The 22588-nt window shown below is 37.2% G+C and overlaps 1 protein-coding gene across 4 annotated transcripts in view; it reads left to right on the forward strand.

The window, feature by feature from the left end:
* Positions 1 to 22588, forward strand: part of LOC111874377 (mediator of RNA polymerase II transcription subunit 14) — a 70838-nt gene that overhangs the window by 31314 nt on the left and 16936 nt on the right. For 3 of the 4 annotated variants that reach the window (XM_023869835.2, XM_023869836.2, XM_023869837.2), the window contains exons 14-22: positions 1809 to 1963; positions 4357 to 4600; positions 7164 to 7307; positions 10546 to 10683; positions 13711 to 13883; positions 15203 to 15397; positions 16455 to 16709; positions 19113 to 19368; positions 21947 to 22117. In XM_023869835.2, coding sequence (XP_023725603.1) covers positions 1809 to 1963; positions 4357 to 4600; positions 7164 to 7307; positions 10546 to 10683; positions 13711 to 13883; positions 15203 to 15397; positions 16455 to 16709; positions 19113 to 19368; positions 21947 to 22117 — 1731 coding nt within the window. The remainder of the gene's footprint in view (positions 1 to 1808; positions 1964 to 4356; positions 4601 to 7163; positions 7308 to 10545; positions 10684 to 13710; positions 13884 to 15202; positions 15398 to 16454; positions 16710 to 19112; positions 19369 to 21946; positions 22118 to 22588) is intronic. The other variant, XM_023869838.2, reaches the window with a different exon arrangement.

The following is a 22588-nucleotide window of genomic DNA, read 5'->3' on the forward strand; positions in this document are numbered from 1 at the left end:
ATTAAAACCATTCTTTATGGGTTATAACTAACTAACTAACTAACTAACTTCATGGAGCTAAGCCCTTAGTGAGAAGCCACCAGTCATGCAGCTACTCAAGAACTTTCCAACATTTTATGGAACTTGAAAGTTCATTACCATGTTCACAAGAGTCCTCCACTGGTCCCTGTCCTGAGCCAGATCAGTCCAGTCCATACCACCCCATCCTATCTCTCTAAGATGATAATATCCACATACATCTATGTCTTGGTCTCCCTAGTAGACTCATTCCTTCTGGCTTTCCCACCAATATCCTGTATGCATTCCTCCTGTCATGCTACATGCCATACCCATCTCATCCTCCTTGACCTGTTCATTCTAATTATAGTCCCAGAGATATGGTTAAAATCTGTGTGTATTAAAGGTACCCAGGACTAGCTGCCTGTTGAGTCTAGCTGATTTATTGAAACACAGACATGTATTTAAAAAGGAATGATAATTCAGTACATGTTCGTCACATGACAATGGACTATGTCTCTGAAGTAAGTTCTTTTTGAGAAGGTGTCACTCAGCTAGTCAGATTCCTTGCATTTTGTGGATTCAGGAAGTTCTTTACTGTGTTCACAAGAGCCCACCACTGGACCTTTCTTGAACCACATTAATCCAGTATGTATCCTCAAACTGTATTTCTTTAATATCTGTATTAATATTATGTTAGAACCTGTTCCTAGGTCTCACAAGAGGTCTTTTTATTCATGTGTTCTGAGTGAAACATTTTGTGCATTGTCAGTATCTCCCATGTATGATCTACCCTCTCATCCTCCTTCATTTGATCATTAATAATATTTAATGAGTAAAAATTATTAAGTTGCTCATGAAATTTCCCTTATACTCTTGTTACTTCTCTCTCTTAAACACTTTCAATCTGTGTTCTTCCATTAGTATTAGAGATCAAATGTTATCCTTGTGCAAGGAATAGCTGAAGGTATGGTATGTTCATTATAATCTTTGTATTTTCAAATACCTGACTTGAATAGAGATTATTATGAACTGAATAGTAACAAACAGTCCTTGAATTTAATCTCCTTTTTGTTTCTTTTTTAATGTAATTTTGATTTAGTGCTCTCATTTCAAGATTTTTTTAACCTTGCCTCTGTTGTGAAAGATCTGTTAGCTGCTTATGCATTATGACCATGTACTGCAAATCGGTGTATTGATTTGAATTCTGATACAGAGGTGGAAGGTCCAGGTTTCCACATGCAGTGCTGTTTTGTGTAATTTGAAATTTTGTAACTTGCCATTGCAGCCAGTTTTCAGTGAATAGTGGTTTGATAGATAGTTAGCTAATTAGTTTTAGGAGTGAAGTGAGATATCACAGCCTTGAATGGGCTTATTGTATTATCCCTTGTTATATATGAGTAAGGAGCATTGTTGGTATGATAATTGGCAGGAGAAACCTGAATTGCTCAGAAGGAAACTGTGACAGTAACATTTTGTTCATAACAGATCTGATGGGTGGACTACCCCATAATTGAAACGAGGTCTCTGTTGTGTGAGATACTGTTGACTAACTACATGAGCTGTTGGTTATAATATAACTGTCTCTACTGTTTATTTTTCATTGAGCATATATGTTTTGAAAAAGAAAAGGAGTAGAACATATCTCTGTGATGTCTGAAATGAACTTGATCTTGCTGTGAATCTTATTTGTGCAAGAAGAGAAAAATTAAGGAAATAAATCATGTGTCGGGATGCTAGATTGTTAGTTCAGACCACTGATAATGTTACGGTACCCAACCCGAGTTGGTAAATCAATTTTTTTTATATAGATCAGAGTGAGAAGTTTCCTCAAAAACGTAAAGCTGGTGGTAGGCAAGAACCAGGATCTCGGAGGACAAAGCATCCTGCATACTTTATCCCTGAGTTGGCACATGTAGTGGCTCTGTGTGATGAAAGGATTCCATTTGTGACACTGGCACAAGAGGTGAGTAGTGGTGTACCTTCTGTTGTTTCATATCATATTTTGACATATGGGCTGTTTCTATAGAAATAGAGGAATTTCATCATTTGCTAGGCAGTGACTCTGTAATCATTCTCGCAGCAACGAATTCAGACAATAATAGGCAATACATGGTTATGGAGAGGTTGTCAATGTGGCCCATGCTAAATAATTATAAGAGGTTCCAGAATAACCCAGAAGTCAGTCATAGCTGAGAAGCTGTGAGTCAAGGACATGAAGCTGTTGTGGAAAAGAATAGCGCAGAGTCCAGTTGAGAGTGCAATTCTGTATGGGAGGCTTTGAAGAAAAGAGTTGCAAAAGTGCAACTAAGAAGAGAAGACTTTATAAGTGTAATGTGTGGAGTGTGTAATTCAGTGAGACTTACGCGTGGTTACTTGTGATAAGTGGTTCTGTGTAGTTGGCTCTGTTTTTATATATGGTGCAGGGTGTGTGTGTGTGCTGGCCACTTTCACATACAGTGGAAAAGAAACAAGAAAAATCACAAAATTATTTAATATAATAATAGCATGCAGAATGCAAAACATGATATAAAACAGTGAAACAATGTCCACAAACAGATAGATATTTAACACCAGATTCAAAGAATATATATAAGCAATTAGAAATCATAGTAGTAATTCAGGATACTCAAACCTCATATTAAACACAGGTCAAATATGAGACCATAAAAATACTGCAGACATTATGAGAACACATAGAAAAGGAAGGCACTGAAACATGGAAAAATACCACATATACAAGATCGGCAAAAATAACTTGCAAATGGATGACAAACATGGACGCACGCATAACCCATTATTCAGAGCACTGCAGGAATTGAACACCAGGTATCAACACACATGCCCTACACTCTTATGTGAAAATGGAACCAACTACACAGAAACACACGAGTGACTGTACTGCCCAGTTGCCAGCAGCAAGCTTCAACTTCTACAGAAACATTCAGAAGAGCCACACACAGAACAAAAGGATAAACCTACACATCAACAAAAACTTACATAACATCACAGTTGCAGAGACAGAATGTACATGAAGTATGTAGCTTATAAATAAAACAATATTATGCATTACACAGTACAGATACACCAAGCGTCTGCATAACAACACCACGATACTCTAATATAACCTAAAATACTCGTATTTTTGAAGCACTTACTTAAAAAATGAAAAGCAGGACAGCGTAATTACAGCAGCAATTTCCTTCAGTCCGACATCTTATACACTTGATGAGGACCAGTTACGCTGAAACATGTAGTGTTGTATAATAAAGAGGCATTAAGAGAACATTAATATGTCGATGAAGTAGCACAAACGTGTCAAGGAGTGAGAACATGAAGTTAGTCTTCACTTTTGGTTTGAACAGTGCTTTTACTCTCAGTTCCCATAATTTTCCACAGATGTTGAAAATATGGCCAAATGATGTAAGAAATTAAAATGTTTGTGTTGTGAATTATTTTTTTAAATTCTTTCTTCTGGCTGTTTTTGTTAAAAATGATGACCATGATGAGAATGATATTTATTTATAGGTTAGGCATCTTTATGTGCATATCACTAATATATAATATACAGTATATCTGTCACAACTTTTGTTTTCAATATTGTTGTTTCTTGAAATGTTATCATGCTACATGTTTTGGTGTTTCAACCATCATCAGGCCTTTCTAGATATTAAAATAGTGTCATTGATCGTTACTAAACTCTTCGCACAACAGACGCATTGCTGTTGGTCTTGTCATGTAAGTATAAACAATATATATACACAGGTACTCAATGTTTTATATATGTAAATATAACTAAAACATTTATTGTCAAGTGGTAAAATTCTTGAAATATATTATTTCGTAGTTTCCTTAGGTTGTCTTATTTAATAAATTGGGGGAATTGAGTGGATAAATTGTGACTGGTTTTCAGTGTATGGTGACATGGATTTTGTATGGGTCCACCTTATTATTGTCTGTGGTTGTTTTTATGATATTATATACTAATCTATAATGTTCTGTAGATATAAATGATTATTATATTCTTGTTGTGAAAGGGCGTGTTATCTTGCATGGGCAGTTTATTTTATATTTTGTGGTAGGTTTCATGGTCCTGTACTTGTTATTGCAGTTTGTTATTAGTATGGTGGCCGCGCTTTACTCCCCAGGAAAATTATTTAATTAACTCCTGGTACTCATTTCTGTTAGAGGCTGAGTCGACCCCAGGGCCATAGTGCGGCTGGAAGGATTAGCTCAATTGAAAAAATCCAGTGACCTCATTGGGACTTGAACCTGCGACCTTCTGACTTGTAGCATAGCCCCTCCACCAACTACGCTACCGTGTGCCCCCTTTTAGACTTCAGTTCTTTATTTTTGTAGCTGACCAGACGTGAAATTGCACATCAAGGGCTACAGGTTGAAGCAAATGCCACAGCATTAGTGTTACGCTTGGTACAGCTTCCACCTCCACCAGGTGTTGATACTCAGTCAGCTTCCTGGCTTGCCCTACTCAAACGTTTACTGTCTGTAGCCATCAGAGTCCAAGGAAAAGCCACAAAGAGCTGGATGGCAGAGTTTGTTTTCTATGGGAGCCCTCTTGCAAGTTCACATCCGAAAGAACAAGGTAAACTGGTGTTATTGGATTTTCTATTATAGTGTGTTTGCATGCTACATGATAACAAAATTATTTTGTGCTAGTGACACTTCCGTGTATAATTAATGCTGTTCATATGCCAGTCTCAGGATTTCATTACAGTGCAACCTGTATGTTATGAGAATCTGTAATATAACTAAGATCCATATTATAATGGATCCTTGTAGTTTTATTTAAATCACTGGAATATGTAGCTACAAGTCCAGCTCCTAACTTCGGATTTTGTGTGCCACTGATGTTTAAAAAATATGAGTATTGTGATATTTCTTATCCTTTGAAATGGTTATTATGAGGAGGTAAAAATAACAGAATAATTCAGCGTTGTCGTGATCATTAACATAATCTGAATTGAAAAATTAAAGAAATTCTGCTTGCAGTTGAAAGCTAAGTAGGAGCCATCTTCTATGAGCAAATGGCATGTCAAGCTGCAAGCACATATCGCCTATTCTCCTCACAATCTGTTGTCCACTTTCAGGGATCACTCACATTGTACCCATAATTTGCTGCGTGGGCATACATGCGAGAATAAATGTATCACCTTACATCAGACTTGAGTAACAGGTGTAAGATATGAAGCAGCTTAAATCATGCCAGTACTTATATATGCTTATTATGTTACAGGTTGTTCAAAATGTCATTTAAAATGCATCCACTCTTAATGTTACATATGTAATAGATATTAGTCATTATATCTACCTGTAAAATGTATGTTATGCTAGTGAAATGTAAGTTGTATTTGTACCCATAACTGTTGAATTTTGTAACCAAGTCATATGACAGATTTATGTTATAGCAAGTGTCATGTAACTTCGAACAAGGCCAAGAGTAACCTTGAATGTGCAGAAGAAAAATTTCAGACAAGGGGGTGAGTTCGAGGTTGTGAGAAGTGACAGGCGGCCAGTGGAAGAATGAGTGTTAAGAAACTCCTCCCACCACAAGCTATGCGTGGGATTTGACTAGGAATGCGGGGCCTTGTTCGAAGTTACGTGACACTGTCTATACCAAGCTCATAATGAAAATAAGCCTCTTTAAAACATATGTGTATTGGATCTGTACCCTCTGTAGTTCCCACAGATATGATGTTACACTGGTAGCAGAAGTATCATTGCATTGTGTTCCTCACACAGTCACAAACTGAGATTGCAGGCCACATGCACCAGTATATGCCCACAAAAGAAGGAACAATATTACTTTGCTTGGGTTTGGTGTATTCTTGTTTTTTGGTTTGTTCTTTAATATAAACAGCATCAAAGAAATCAGTCCATACTGCCTTCCCATTTCACTTGTTGACAAACTACTAACTTCACGCAGATGTATTATTTCAGTCTTTATATGCACATGTAAGCTCCTCCATTTTGTTGCAGTAATAAGAGTTTTCCAAAATTTAGCAGTTGGCAGTAACCAAAACACAGGTTGATGTGGTAAAACCTTAAACATTTGTATAGGCAATATTCTGTGATATCCCACCTAAATCAATCAAAGCCGAGGGAAAGGGAAGGGAAGGGAAGGGAAGGTACTTGAGAAGAAGTTCAGAAAACAGCGGGTGGTGTACATTTCTCAGTGTTTAAAACTTGGAGGTGGTTGGGTAAGCTGCTTAGAGTTAGATTGTGGAATGTGAAATTTTTCCAAGGCAAGGTTAGGACAGAAAGGACTGGATAATGGGACATTTATGACTGTTAGCCATAAATAGCTTCAGAAGCAATATTGAAAGTACAGTTGGTCCAGAAAGTTACTGGAAAGCAGTGTCATCCAGTTGGGCATCAGTCATTATGCACCATCCCTTTTCTTCTCTGTGGGTGTATCTGTAAACAGTCTTATCTGCTTTGAATCAGTAGGAGGTGGCATTTAGTAAAATGGGACATGCATGTTAAATGACAAGTGGAGGACTCAATAATTAATAAATTAAAAATATGTAATTAAAATATATAATACTGTCACATGATAGTGACTACGAGGTCTGGCGATAAAGTTTGTGAACTCGCCACCGTATGCTTACCATGACAGCAGTGGACAGAAACCTCAGTATGGTGTGATGATGCTGGCATATCAGCTTTTCACAGCTATGTTGTTGATATATGGCAGTCTATTTCTGAGTGGTGTTTATTATTGTTTGAGTGTGTATTTGGCTGCTGTTGTGCTCCAAGGTCATTCACCGTTGGCTCTCTACCTGTTTGGTAAACTATTGCTGGCAGTTGCCAGCACATTCTTTGCTGGTGTGGTCTGGTAAATTGCTGCTGGCCCTCACCAGCACAGTGATTCTTTGTTCTGGGTCCCATGGTATTCATGACCATATTTTATTGTCTGACAGTTCTGGGAGCCTCACTCCATTCTTGCTGGGTCATGTTAGGTCAGGTCAATTGCTGCTTGCCCTCTCTAACATAGTCATTCTTAGTTCCCAGTTCCTTGGGGCTCATGACTGCATTTTACTGTCTCACATTTCAGGGAGTCATGAAACTGGTTTTCTGACTCATGATGCTTTATGTCAGCTTGTGTTGGACAAATTGGAAAATGCAGTGTAATTAATATGTTTCAGGTCTGCGCCGGCCTGTGTATTTCCAGTTTGATATGGGAACTGCGGAAACTGTGTCTAAGACAGTGGATGCTTTGCTTAGTGATTGGGCACAAATTGTGCACCTGTACACAGTGGTTGAAGACTTGGCTGAATATTTTAGGATTGGTGAGTGTGGTTTCATTGAGATTTAAAGTGACCATTTCTGATAACAGTTGCTGAAAAACAAACTTAATTGAATTTTATTGATTGTTCATGTCAGTGAAATGCTTATTAGGATGTAGAAGTGTGTTATTCCAGGATTCAGACAAGAGTGTGGATGAATAATGGTTCTGCAGTTATAAGAATTGTCATGTTGTGAGAACGAAACCAGCCAGTCAGTCGGTTTGTTTTTTATACTTTTATTTTCTTTGTTCATCTGTTTTTCTTTTGGGGCTTTCATGGCTTAATTTAATTTCTTTTGGGAAACAAGTATTTTCATTGCTTGTTTCATTTTAGTTCATTTTCTGTGGCCTCTAAAGTGGAAGAAAATGTGAAAGCAGAAATAGTGGAGCAGTGGATCTGTGTGCATTGTTGTCACACCACAAGATCACACCTCAGAGTGCAGGGGATTAACAATGGGAAATTAATTCTCAAATTTTAAGAAGTGGTTGGACACAGCACTATTCTACTGTGCTGTATAAGTTTCATTACTGATATAGTAAAGAAGTGCCATGCAAATGCACACGGTTATTTTAATTAATAATTCTCATTTCAGTTTTGTGGTTACAGAACTAACTAACTAACTAGTTGAGCCCTTCTTGAGAAGCTGCTAGTTGTGCAGCTACTCAAGAACTTCCCAGCATTTTGTGGAGCCCAAAGGTTCATTACTGTGTTCACAAGAGCCCTCAACTGGTCCCTATCCCTATCCAGATCAGTCCAATCCATACCACTCAATCCTATCTCTCCAATATCCATTTTAATATTATTCACTCAGCTAAGCCTTGGTCTTCCTAGTGGTCTCTTTCCTTCTGTCTTTCCCACCAGTGTCGTAGATTCATTCCTCTTGTATCCCATTTGTGCCCCTCCATCTGCATGTGTGTTCTATAAGCACCTCCTCATTTTCCTTCCATTTTCTTCCTTTCTGTGTGACATCTTTTGTAACATCTTCTTCTTCTTCTTCTTCTTCTGGGTGCTTTCCGTTTAGTATCATGTTTTGTTCCTTCTTTGGGATTCTGTCTTTGTTTTTGAAACATGACCATTTCATCTTATTCTGTTACTTATTTGTCTTTCAGTATATTTATTTCAAAGGGTTATCTAATTGTCGTTAGCCCTTACGTTGGGCTCCACTTTCTCTCTAACCACCCCTTCTTATTCTCATGTGTTGGTTAATGCCCGCTGGTTTCTGGGCCGGTGACCTACCTTCACCGTAGTGGTCACTATTGCTGCTGGGTGGTATCCACAGCTGCATGGGTCTTGCCTGGCTCCTCCACTTCTATCCACCACTTCCTCATTGCTGTTTGGTTCAGAGTAGGGTGTGGCATCACTCTGAATTTGAATCGGTATGGGTGCCAGTTGACTTTTTTTGCAATCTACGAATTTGGAATGGGGTAAACAAAAAGGGGGGACATGGATAGATGGGCGTTTGGAGTTTCACCTGCTCAGTTGGTAGGACAAGATTCTGTCTCAGGCGACTTCTGGGCCTTGCTCGCACAAGGAGATAAGGAAAACTTGAAACACACACTTCACTCAACACTGTCGCTCTTTATTGCAGATGTGAACAAGAATTACCAATTACAAGGCTGTAGCACTGTTGAATTTTTGTACTGGACTTGGGGGAACACCGATTTAATGTCCGGGAGGTCCGAATGTCGCGATGCTACTGCTGTTACTCTCTGAGACAAACTGGTCGCTCTGGAGAGGCAGAAGTCTTATCGGTTCTGGGAATGCCCTATTTCCTCTCCTTTGAATTTTAACAATTGGCTGCACCTAAAATTGGGGTGTTAGTCTCATTTACATTCTGCCAATCCCTAATGAGATTGAAGTAAATTTGGGCCTAAGTACCAGACGGTTTCTCTGACAGCTCTCAAATAAATGAAGAAGGTACACTAACGATCGCTCGGCACGCCTCTCCGAAAATTATTGCAAGTCATATCTGTCAAGTCTCAATTTTCAAAGACTCGTACCTCCTAAGTCCAGCATTGAAATTCCCAGAAAATGCAGCAGGATACTTCCTGTTCTGTTCTGGGTCTACAAGTTACATGCAGCTTGTTTGTCCCTAAGGAAGACCAGATGTCGTTCTTGGCACCTGCTGGTGCTGGGGTCAATTCTGTCTTATCCTTTGTCATCTGATAATACAGTTCGTTGTAAAAAATTATAATTAATAATTTAAATGAACAACATGAACATGTTCCTGCATGGTGCGGTTACAGTTATGTATAAGAAATAGTTCGTATAGGATGTAGTGAAGCTGGTTTGTGAAGCTGTACAAGGTTATGAGAGAGTTGGGGGGGGGATAGTTGTTGTCAGCAAGACGGAATATGGTTCCAGTAACTTAGATGTAGAATCAGTGACAGTGAAGATTCAGAACAGCTCTGAGGTAATGAAGAATAGTAGAAACTTCTGTTTGTTCTTCATAACATTATGACATAACCATTTTTAGTATTACAGAGTATGACACTTCAGTTCAAGTGAAAGTTCTTGAAATGTTGCAGCCTTGTAGCTGTTTTTCTCTTGGTATTATAAGTGCCACTTGTCCATGGTCATGTTTGAGTCCTAGTATAGAAAGGTGAGAAATTCTTCTCCATAGTCAATCAGAGAATGATCTTGGAAGCCCTTGAATATATATACACCATGTCTATGTTGAATGACAACTAATGTGGTTCATTGTATCAGGTTTAAGGTTTTCATTCAAGGAATATTAAGATCATGATGTTTTGGGGTAGAGCATTGTGTAATATGGTAGATACAAAAGACATACGCCCAACTAGTGAGAACACATATATGAAGGGGGCAAAACATGGATGCAGCAAAAGGTAAATAATGCAGAATGGAGAAAGAGTTTCATTCTGAAAGAAATCTATTGTAATGTGAACAACAATAATGCAAGCGCAAGGAAATATATTGACTTCAGATCTAGTGCAGTGCAACAGTTTCTCAAAAGTGAACAGTTGTCTGAAGGTGGCCTAGTAAGGCTGATATGTGTAGCATTTGATGTGATTTTAATGTTATTTTAAATTAAAGAAGGATTGTGAACATTTTTAAGTTACGTTAAAGATGTAGGTGAATGAGTGAGAAGCAGGCACTTGTTTGCCAGATTTCATAATGTCTCATCCCAGAAAACCACAATTTTGTTGTATTTCATTGTCATTCAGTGAGCTTTGTAAATTGAATATTAAGATTAATTTTTTTTTTTTTAAATTTACAGAGAAGTACAACTTGTCAAATATGGTTACAATCAAGTCCTACAGCTATAGTCGTTTAGTTCTTGGCTATGGTCCTGAACGTGGTGCTACAGTTACTGTGGACTGGAATAGCTCTGATAAAGCATTCAGACTTATATTTGGTAAGTAGTGTATCAGCAATGTTTCTAATTATATCTAAATATGAAGAAAATTAGTTTGGTGACAGTGGTATAACTGAAATGTGCTGTGATCTGTATAGGCATTGAGCTTACTCCCTTTCTGTAGTAATGGAAGGGTGGGGAGAGTTGGAGGTATTAGAAAAAGAATATTTTACAGGTGAATATTTAAATGTAGAGGAGGTGAACTAGCAAGAAAATGATGAAAAGTCACAGTCCATTCCCAGCTACAGTTTTACCAGGTGCAGATTTCAAGTATCCACTATTTTGAATCTGTCCTTATACAGAAAAAATGATTGGGGAACCCTGGTTCCCAGGATTAATGTTGAAAACATTATTAAATTGGGATTTGTATTGGAATAAATATACTTTGTACATTAAAATTGAAGCTTTGTTGAAACAGTGGTACATTTTTTATTGAAATTACCCAAAGTGTTTAGTTTGTAGTTAAGTCAGTGAGTTGAGGAGTTTGGTGTGCTCAAGATAGGTCTGTGATAGCTAAAGTACGAAATGTAGTTCATGTAGGATAAATTGTCCATGTTTTGTCCAAGACCATATCGATGCAAGAATTAGATCTAGTCATTCATCGAGAAAGATCTTGGCTTGATTATAATTGTATATAATTGGAGTTGGTGTAGAGTCAGTTTGTGTAGATGCTTGTGGTGTTTTATTTTCCTGAGCTTTACATTTTTGTAATTATGCATGTATTTAGCAGATAAGTTTTTATGTGTTTCTCTGTATTCACACTGTCATTCGGCATGTGACTTTGCTCGTTCGGCTACATTAATACAATTATCTTCTTCTAACTGCTTCCTCTTCCTGTACTCTCTCATATATGCAACATGACTATTATCAGCGGACATCTTGTTAGTGCATGATGTCATATGCTAGCAGTTTGCCTGTAGTATTTCATCATCCACCAAAGAGAGGAATTGGATTAGCCATATTTGTTACAAACAAATGGTCATAACCCCTAAACCATAAGTGATGGACCAAAACAGATTGCATTTTTGAGAAGCTCGCATTTATTGACACATTTCACTCGCAATATGCCCTGGTCCATGTCTCACCATTCAGTCATTGTATGTGGTTGAAAGTGTAAAATTAGTAAAATTATTACATGTTTTGGGTAATTGTTTAAACAATGTACAATATTATTTTTCGAGTAAAATAAACATCATTTGTGGATAGATCAGTCTTTATTCCTTCATTTACATATAACTTTTAGTATAAGATATGCCATAGGTCTTGAGTTATCAGAGGTTATGTAAGAGGTTGCACAAGTGTTACTCTCATTGTCACTTATGGCTTCATCCATTCACACCCTAGCATAATAACACTTTCAACATAAAACCCAGTACTTTCCACACCAAGAGGTCCACATGTGTCAAGGTAAGAGATGTAGTGCTATCCAAAACCAGTTTTCTTGCTTCCAGATTGCTGTACTCTGGATATTGTATATTTCTGGGGTAGTATTGAATACAGGATCATCGTGGTTCTTGCTAGCACATCACAGGACTTGCTCACCCCTTACAAATTGTTCAACTTCTCTTAGATTGGCAGACATAGTATTTCTTAGAAGAGAACACAGTATGTAAAAGATCTTGAAGTGAGGAAGTAGATGCCTTGAGCAGCAGGCTTACCAAATTTTGTCAGTGCTTGGGAAATTTATGACGCACTGCTTGTGCTTTGAACAGAGTGTGGTGAGCAAGTGATATCCCAGTCCAATATGTTTAGTCACATCATAGGATCAGAGTCATAAGAATTGAAAGACTGACCAGCACAACAGATGGCCTACAAGCATGAAATAAGGACAGTATGAAATGGACACATGCGATTATGTGCTATGGTCATTGATATATTTTAACTGATGCCAGGGAAAGCTGGAATTTTGGTTGGTAATTGCTATATTGGCCGGTCGCGGTATCTGAGCAGTCTAAGGCATGTACTGTCTTCGCTTGCTTGGAAACTGGGATTGTGGGTTCAAATCCCATTCAGGGCATCAGTGTTTAGTTTGCGTGTGTGTGTTTTTCTGTGTTTGTATATAGGTAGAGGCCTTGCAATGAGCTGATCACCTGCCCAAGGAGTCCTACCGAATGTGTAAGATCTAGAAAAACCGAAGTGAACGGAGAAGTTTATGGAGGTAGGCCTAGGCCCACTGGGGCTGTAGTGCCGAGAAAAAAAAATTGCTGTGTTATCAATATGTGAAGTTGCATCTAGTTTGCCGTCACATCATACAAAAATGCTGACTCACAGCTGTGTAACATTGTCATTTAATCAGTGCAGCAAATAAAGATCCAGACTTTCTGTAAAAGATTATCACAAATGACAAAATCTGGTGATTCCTCTACAATCCCCAGTCTAAATGACAGTCCTTCAGGTGTAAATTGTACTTCTCTCCGAGAGTCATAATATCCGTCCAGGATGGATTGAAGGGTAAATGATACTGCAGATCTTTTTTTAGTTGTCAACGCATCCTGTACTAAAGGTTGTTTTTGAGGGCGCTGCAGTCAACAAGGAAGGTGGAATAAGTGCTCTCATGTACTAGAGGCAGTTTATGTGAAGTGTACTAAAATGTGGATGGCCAAAGAGTGAGTGCTTTTGCATGACATTATCACCACATATCAGTATCTCCCCAAGCAGTGACTTCTCACCATCTATGGTACTATGCTGCTTCCTCACCTATTGAACTCTAACAAACACTGTGCAAGTTTGCATCTTCTGCAGAAGGACTAACTTCAAAGCTGCAGCAGAGGTTCAGATAGCTCTGAAAATTACAATATAAGAGGTAACATATGGTGGGCTTTCAGGAATGTTTCAAACTTGTATATGAATGCTGACAAATGTATATAATGCCTTTGAGAAGTATTTTTAAGGAAACTCCATTTAGGAGTTTCGTAGTAGCTCCAAATTCAAGGTATGTCTCCTGTCCCAGAACTTTCTGAAGCTAAGCATAAAGAGGTGTGCTTGCTTTCATATTTCATTTTACTAGTTTGTGTAATTAATTTGCAGGTGCTACAAATAGTTGTGTGAATGCCCATTCACTGTTGAGGGAACAGTTGGAGGCACACCTCAATCGGCATCGTAACCTGGCACAAATTGTCCATCTTCTTCATGAGACATATGAACCCCTTATATCTATAAGTAAACTTCCAACAATTCCACAATTAGGAGTTCACAATCAGGTAAGGTAACTTGTAATAACACCAACTTGAAGGAATATGCTGTTCATTTATATAAAGGCCTGTAGAACTAACATGTACCACAGAAATATTTATCTGGCATTTCTAATATGAGGAAAGGCAATGAGTGAATAACACTAGCTGAAGTATCTTGTATTCACCTTTTTCCTAAAATAAACTGTACTTAAAGAATGAAATGGCTCTTATGTTATATGAGGTGTGGTCAGAAAAGTAATGCTGGCTGAACTTACTCAATTTTGGTTGCCATCTCCTTCAAAGTAGTCTCCTTGGGAATGTATACTGCCATCCCGTTTGTTTTTTCCACGCTTCAAAAGCACAGTGGAAGTAATTTTCCTTAATGCTGTCCAGTACCAATTGTGATTCCCTTTGGATGTCCTGCACTCAATATTAACATATAACTTCAGATTTCCAATTGTTCATACTCTGTCATCAATCGGCACCTGATACTCCAGGACTCCCCTTGTCAGTTTTTGTCAGTTATGTTTCAAATCTTTATTATTATTGACTTGTCGATTGGTTTAAAATTTTAAATTCTCAATTTTGCTCTAATATTTAAAATAAAATATCACAGAGATACCTGCTCTATGCTTATATTGAATGTATTGAAGAGAAGCAGTGGCATGCACACAGAGAGCCTAGACAGAATAACACGCAGACTGTGCTAAAAGCAAGAGGTAGCCGCTGCAGCACATACAGGTGTAAGCATAGAGCTGGTATCTCTGTGATTTTTTATTTTAAATTTAAATTTAAATTTTAAATATTAAAGCAAAATTGAGAATTTAAAATTGAGCTTCTGATCATTATTAAATAAGCCATGAATAATTAAAATACCATGCAGTGTATGTTTGAAATAATAACTATCTTTGACTGTATGCATATTGTGTCCTTTTGTTATCAAGCAGTTCACCAGATGCTTGTCTTTCTTTCCCTTATCAAGTGAAATATTATAAATACGTTTTTAAGCATTTGGATCAGTATGTGGTGGGTCCTGTAAGAGTACACATTATTGGTGGGACTGTTGGGCCAGAACTTTACTGAGCTGGAATGTGAATTCCATAAAAGTTTGAAAAATACAGTTAGTGAGCTTTCATGCAAGTTGAATGGTTGTCCATTGAAATTTAATTGAAGATAAACATTAATGGTTGGTATGTAGTTCCTTTTACAGTCAAATTTGAGATAAGAAAAGGTTTTATATTATTCTGGAGTTCTGAACTGACAGTTGTAAAATTTTCTTTTGGTGTTTCTTTTATATACTTGACAAGATAACCTTATAAATGAATCACATTACCTTTTATTTGCAGAGACCACAAGTTCCAGTACAGACATTCACAATAATGCCTCAGTCACCCACTTTATTGAGGGTTGCTTATCAAGGCATGTATTGCCTAGAACTTAGGCTTCGGGGTGGTGGCTTGGTGAGTCTACGTGATGGAGCGTATAGTCGTTTTGATCGCAGCAATGTTGTGGATGAGTTCACTCCGACACAAGGCTTGAAGGTTATTATTTCTTTAATTATTTTTGCCCATTATAATACTTTGTGAGACTGACTGACTACAACTAGTTGCATATACAGACTCAGCTGTCATTACTAACCCAGAAGTATAACATGTTCTCTTCTTGATTTAGTATAGTTTAGTAAAAACATCAAATTGTAATGTATTGGTACATTGTTTAATGTGTAAATTGTACTCTACTTGTTTTTATGAATTGTAATATATGTTTTTAGGACGAATGAAAAATATTGTGGAAACCTTGAATGACTGTAGTGAAAGTATTGGTTAACAGATAGAACACCCCTGAAGATGACTCTTTGACAGTCAAAATATGTTGGGATACTGAAGAAATAAATATTTTATTTTTTAATTTGTGGTGTTTACAAAATTGTATTAAATAATAATGCATTACAGTGGTACACAAACCAGTGTGAAAGTATGTTCTCTTTGTCTTTGCACTGAATCAGACAATTTATTAAGGATCTTTCCAGAACATTCAATTTTTAATTATGTCCATACATGCATGCATGTGTATACTAAAATAAGTGATAAACATCAGTGTATACTGTATCACTGAATATAGCAATCTCAGAAGAGTGAAGCTAGGTGAAAACATTTGCAGTATGTATACTGTTGCTGTTCATTCATACTAATCACAAGTATTGAAGTGTTTGTTTTTCTTGAATTGTTTCTATAAATTATCCTTAAGTAAAGCCCTTAAGAAGAAATCTAATTGAGATCTGGCTAGGACTAGACATATCTGAAATGTGAAGGAAATTCATTAGAAGGTATTGTCATGAAGAAATTCATTTAGAATGTCCAGGACTGAATTTGACTCTGTTCTATTGAAAATATGTTTCCTTAGAATCTTTATTGCTGTAGTGGAATAAGGGAAAATTGTTCATGAGTGTCATGTAGACAGTGATCTGTATATATATTGCCTTTGAGAAGAATTGATCCAACAATATCTTGAGCAAAAACAGTGCAGCATACATGTATATTTTGCTTACTAATGTAACCAACATTGTTTCTAGGCTCAAAAGTCCCCTCCTTTTTGCAGGCTTTCCTTTCCAAGTATGTGGATGAGACAGCTGTATTCAGGCGCCGTTCTCAGTCAGAAGACGATAATCCGCCCTCACCAATAACAATGGATTCTGATGGAGGTGGTCCTATGTCCTTTCTTGGAGCACATCATCGTGGACCTCAGTCACCAGCGCAGCAAAGAGAAGGAGGCCTTCGTTTCCATCCTCCTCTTACGCCTCCTTCTGGAAGTAATCCACATACACCTGCTAGCCCACATCCAACTATGTCACAGGTATCTTCTAATTTACACAAGTCATATTAAGACAGTGTAAAGCTGCTTTGCATAGTGGTATCAGTGAACAGAAACTTAAAGATAACATCAGTTCTGAGCTACTTTATGTATCGTGTTCATATTTTGGTTCAGTAGATGGATACTAATATGTCAAAGGAACATGCTGAATTGATCTTCTGCATGGTATCATAAGCCAGAATATGAGAACTTCAAATGTCGTATATTTTGTACAGAACTGTAACCATTGACAACTTAAATACCATTTTTTAATATTCTAACACCATTGTTTCTCATTTTGTCTCTGTGCCAGCAAAGATCATCATCCTCCTCTTCATAATTGCCATATCTCATCGTTCAGAGAGACATGGAATTGTTATAGAGGGAGAGCTGGATGACTGCAAACACAACTATTTTTATAATCAGAAATTAATACTGTGTAAGATTTGAGGCTTTCACGGCGGTGACTATGAANCATTCTTTCTAAGGTTGTAATGATCCAGATTAATAAGGAATCCTTTTCATTGTCCAAAACCAAAGATTCTCATACCTACTCTCCAATGTGATGGACAGAATAATTCATTATATAGGTGTTACACATTTTTAAATTCTTCTAGGAATTTAATATTCATGTTCAGGTGTTAAATATCTAATCATAATGGTAGTTGGACAGTTATGTAGGATATTTTTTAATGCTGTCATATTGTGAATTATCTGTACATTCATGAACATAATCCATCCTTGTATGAGATGGTTATTAGTACAGAAATGCAGAGACTTACTTCAGAGTAGTCAGAAAATGGGTGTGTTTATCACAATTGCTTTTGATCTTCACCCTTGAATACAGTGGAAGTTTTCTATGGGATCAGGTATCTCATATGACTTATGTAGGGAAATGTCTTAAAAAGGCAGACCCCAAAAAGTGTACCAAATTCTGTTTAGCCCCAGATTTGAATATTAATACATATTAATAGTTAAATGAATTAACCATTTAAAATTTATGTGTATGATATTTTGGGAGCTGTCCACTAATATTATACCTAATTTTATCCCTATTGTTAATAGTTTATATTTTATTCATATCTTTGCAGCTGTCTGTTTCTCAGTGTTTTTACAAAATAATGAATCAGATCAGTGATTTGTTCAGTACACCAGTACATTTCAAACTTCTGAACATGCAGTAACAAATGCTCCAGCAGCAATTGCTCTCTGCAGGCACATAGACTGACATAGCATGAATGAAATACAAAAGCCAGAAATGATGATAATTTAATCTTAAGAGAGCTTTCACTCAGGACTCTACCTGCTATAGAATGGCAATGCAATGACAATACAGTTGATGTGACATGATAAGGGCCTCAGACATTGAAGCTTCAACAGGACTGAAGAGATCATTGTCACTCAGCTGTGGACTGGTCACATTTGTCTTACATGTGGTCATTTGTTACGAGGTGACCTCGTACATCTTTGTAACCAGTGTGGCATCCCCTTACCATTGTGCACATCATGCAGGACTGCCCATGTTATGACAAAGAATGCCAAACATTCCATGATGGCACTGTATGTGACATACTAGATGTTTAAATGTATCTAACATGGTGGCATTCCTTAGGGGTGTATTAGTTGGCAGGCTTATTTAATTGAGTCCCATGTGAGCTGTTTATCTTCTCTGTTATTTTAAGAATTTACCGGCCCATGTACTGCCAGCTTAATTAAGGTTTTTCAACACAGTATTGTTTTGTTACTTCTCTTTGTCAAGTGTTGCACCACTTTACAATCTAACACATGCCTACTTCTGTCTTGATGTAGTGTCTGCAGAAGAGCACTGTGATAAGGCAGTGCTGAATTTTGTAATGCTTATTAACCTTTGGGGGTAATTTTTTGAATAAATGATTGAATTTTTTAAATGGGGAAGTGCCTTAAATTTTAACCTCTTAAACACGTTTGACTGTACTAATTGGAAGGGCCAAGAAAATGAGGAAAAATATGAACTAAAAGGGACACATGATGTTAATTATTTTGTAAAAAGGGAAATACCAAAAAGAAAACATTATGAAGGATGTTGATCTAGAAATAAAGGTGGAGAAAATTAAGTATATGTTTGTCATGTTACCAGAACACAGGACAGAATCATAATATAAAGACAACTATTAAATTCTTTTAAATGTGACAGAGCTCAAATATATATTTGGAAATCACAGTAACAAATCAAAATTATATTCATGAAGAATTTAAGAAGAGTTTAAATCTGTGGATTGCCACTGTGCAGTGCAGAAAATTTTGTTTGCCTTGCCTTTTGCCTACAAATGTGACTAGTGAGCTGTGGTGCTACCATCTACTGAAGGTCCTTTATGGAGTTAGGTTGTCAGGGGGTACTTACATGTGTTGGGACATTTTTTATTACAGGCTGGCCAGCACCAGAGTTTCGGCTCAAGTCCAGCTACTTCTTTTAATCTTGCCTCTCCTCCATCCTTGCCTCCCAACATAAATCCATCTCCCAGCATGTTACCTCACCCATCACCAGGAGGACTTCTGGCGAATTCGCCTTCAAACCCTCTACATGTACCAAGTCCAGCAGGAATCATGCCAACATCATCTCCTGGTCCCTGTCCCAATGTACCAGTGGGACACTCTCCAGCTGGCTCTTTCATGGGACAGACAGGTACGAAAAGGAGAATAACTGTGATTGTGCATGTTCTGTGAAATGTGGGTAATTGCTTTCATTTGCAAATTACATTGACATTTTTAGGGTGTTTGGGTCAATCAAGAAAGATTAGAAACTCATGTTCAGAACCACTTGCAGCCCTTTTGCTCTTGAAAGAGATGATTTTCTTTTTTTTTTTAGTTTACTTTCTCTTTTTTTAAGGAAAGGAAGTAGGTTCGTGAAAGAATCATGCTGTCTTTATGTTCCCCCTTCCAGTTTTTCAATAAGTTATCCATTCTTTGGTGAAACTCAATGTATATATTTTGCCATTGGAGGCCACGTCAGTGTTGTACTTTTCAATTTCCTACAATGAATAATAACAACATGGTGGATGCACAGACTTGTGAGGTTAAAGTAACACAAGATAAATTTAATTTAGGGTCATGAAATGTACATCATTACAGGTTTGAGAAATATGCAAGTTTTATAAATATTTTGTTGTAGAATTTAAAATAACACAGTGACCATGCAAAAATTGTCTTTAGCAGTTGGTTTGATGATCATAACTAACAAATGATTGGAACTAGGTATGTGATATTTGGTGTAGAGATAGTAAACACACCTACACATCCTATATTAAATATTGTTTGCTAACAGTTACCAACATGTGATGGTATGAAACACTGAGACCTATTTATTGCTGACAGAAGCTGCATTTAAGTAACAGGGGTTTCACAGAAGTAGAATTAAATAACATTAATATTCATTCATTCATTCGTAATCTGTCAGACGACAGGTCCACAGTCTTTTCCAAAACAGTTCCTCCACTTAATGCGATCTCAAGCTTTCTCCTTCAAATAAGAATATCCTCTTCTGTCCCCAAAATCATCCAGCATCTTCTTACATCTTCTTCCTCGTCTTCTTGTCACTTCTATCCGCCCCTCCGGTTTGTTTTGTCTCCAGAGGAAACATCTCGCATACATGGTATCTCTGTTTTTAGAAAGAGACTATCCAGGAAAAGTGATAATGTGGTAGTTTTTCCATTTGCTTTCCACATCACAGTACAATGGCCATTCAAACCACTTTGGTCACGCCTGTTGCTATATGAACTTGAACTATCTCGAGCATCATTTGCTCTGTGCTACAAGTCGCTGCTGATGACAAACAGTAATATATGCAAATTTTAAATATTTGCAGTATTGAAGTAGGCTTTATGAATTCTATTTGGAACTTTATGTGTACTTTGAGTGGGGGAACGGAAGGATAAAACTACACACATCCCTGTGTTTGTGTTTCTTATTGAGAAGGGAGAGAGCAAGGAGAGGGCAAGAGAGATATGTGCAAGGCATACTTAACCTTTTGATAAGTATGACCATATCGTTGCTGCATGGAGTGTGATCCACATGTTTTTATACTTCCCATGTCCGGTAGAGTGCGAGCACACCACGAAGTCAGACGTACTGCATGGAGTATGATTGTCCCCATACATTTTCCATTTTCTGTCTCTCTAATAAAGCATATGTTCAGCACATCTTTGTATTGCTGTGTGGGCAGGAAGTTTCTGAAGTGTGGTTTTGGTAGGGGAGAAAAATTGAACCGCGCTCTCACATTATATGAAGCCTTTAAAATTTACACTTCAGAGGGTTAAAATTATATTGACACTTAGGACCAGCTACCTGTGTGTCCATCCCCTCTTTTAAACCTAACCATGGTTATTTTTAAATAAAAACTGAATTTTACAAGAAAATTACTTTGTGAACTAATCTTCATACTAAATGATTTAAAAACAGAAGTATAAAGGAATGTTTTAGAGAACACTTTAATACTCTGATGCTATTTAAATTCAGGAATTATTGATCTCTGTTCATTTTTAGAAATCATTTCCCAACATAACGTAGCACACTATGTTTAAATATATGTCATACTTGTTACGAGAATATTGAGAATGGAATATTGACAAGGGAATAGTTTAGAATTAGGGATTTATTGTACAGGTTTTAACTGTATTATGTGACATGAAGGTATATCACACAGTTCTGATTATTATGCATTGGCTTAGGCTTCTATATAGTTTCTTTCAGGAAACACAAGGGTAGTTACACAGTTAAGAAATTAAATCATTTATGGTTTATGATGCTAGCAGAGAGCTGTTTTCAAACAAAATATACATATGTCTGCCTTATATATGCTATTATTTTTAAGTGTAGTAAATAAATGGTTTTTAAAGTCAGATGCTGCAGCCATTTTCTTTTTTGCATATAAAGAATGTTAGTTTGCATGCCCTCAAAATGTTATTTAACAAAATACTTAACAGTTTGTTTTCTTTTTTAAGCTCTGCAAGTGTTATATGTTGTAATAATCTTACACAACTATAGCAGAATGAATTTGTGTTTGGGTGGTGGTTTAATATGCAGTGTTTTAATGTATCAGATGGTGATAATGCTAACATGAATTTGGGATAGTAAGGCTATGAATGGTTGAAGTCACTTCACATTAATGAACTTAATGAAAAACAATAAATGGCCCTACAAGTGTGGCCTGAGTTTGTTCAGTAAGAGAATTTGAAGTTCAGTAGTGTGATTTCTGCCTGGCCCAGGGCATACAGATGGCAGCCCATTTCCTTCGTCCCAGAGCATGGCCTCCCCTGCCACGTCCAATTGGCCTGGTTCTCCCAGCATGCCTCGCCCTTCGCCAGCCCGTCCAGGGCAGTCACCTGGGGGTACGGGGCATTCGGCCCTACACAGCCCACAAGCTGATCATAAGCCAGGTCAGTTAGCAATAACTGTGTGACTCATTCCTTTCATTGCTTCAGCATGGAACTTGCATATAAATCATAGAACTCTGGTTGAAGGTTAATATGATATGAAAGTAGAGTAGAAGATTCATGTTACACAAGTGTAGATTGCTTCCTCTTTTGTTTGTTCGTTGTAGTTGTAGAAACAGTTACCGTGTTAATATAGATATAACATTACCATGCTTAAAATTTCTCTTATTAGAGGTAGTGTTATGGTCCCCATTTTAATTCCATATTTCACAATTTGAAATACCTTTTTATTATGATGCCATACAAAGGAAGATAGAATTTAAGAATAGTTATGCTATTTTCTGGGATGTGGTACCATATAACCTGATAAAAGTTCACCAGCATTTTAAAGGACCTTGAAGATGGAGGCAGTATGTCTGCCCAAACCATTGATTAACTTGTGTCAGACAACATGGTGTCACATTGCAGATGTCA

The sequence above is a fragment of the Cryptotermes secundus genome, unplaced genomic scaffold (genome assembly GCF_002891405.2).
Source record: "Cryptotermes secundus unplaced genomic scaffold, Csec_1.0 scaffold197, whole genome shotgun sequence".
NCBI classification, from domain to species: Eukaryota; Metazoa; Arthropoda; class Insecta; order Blattodea; family Kalotermitidae; genus Cryptotermes; species Cryptotermes secundus.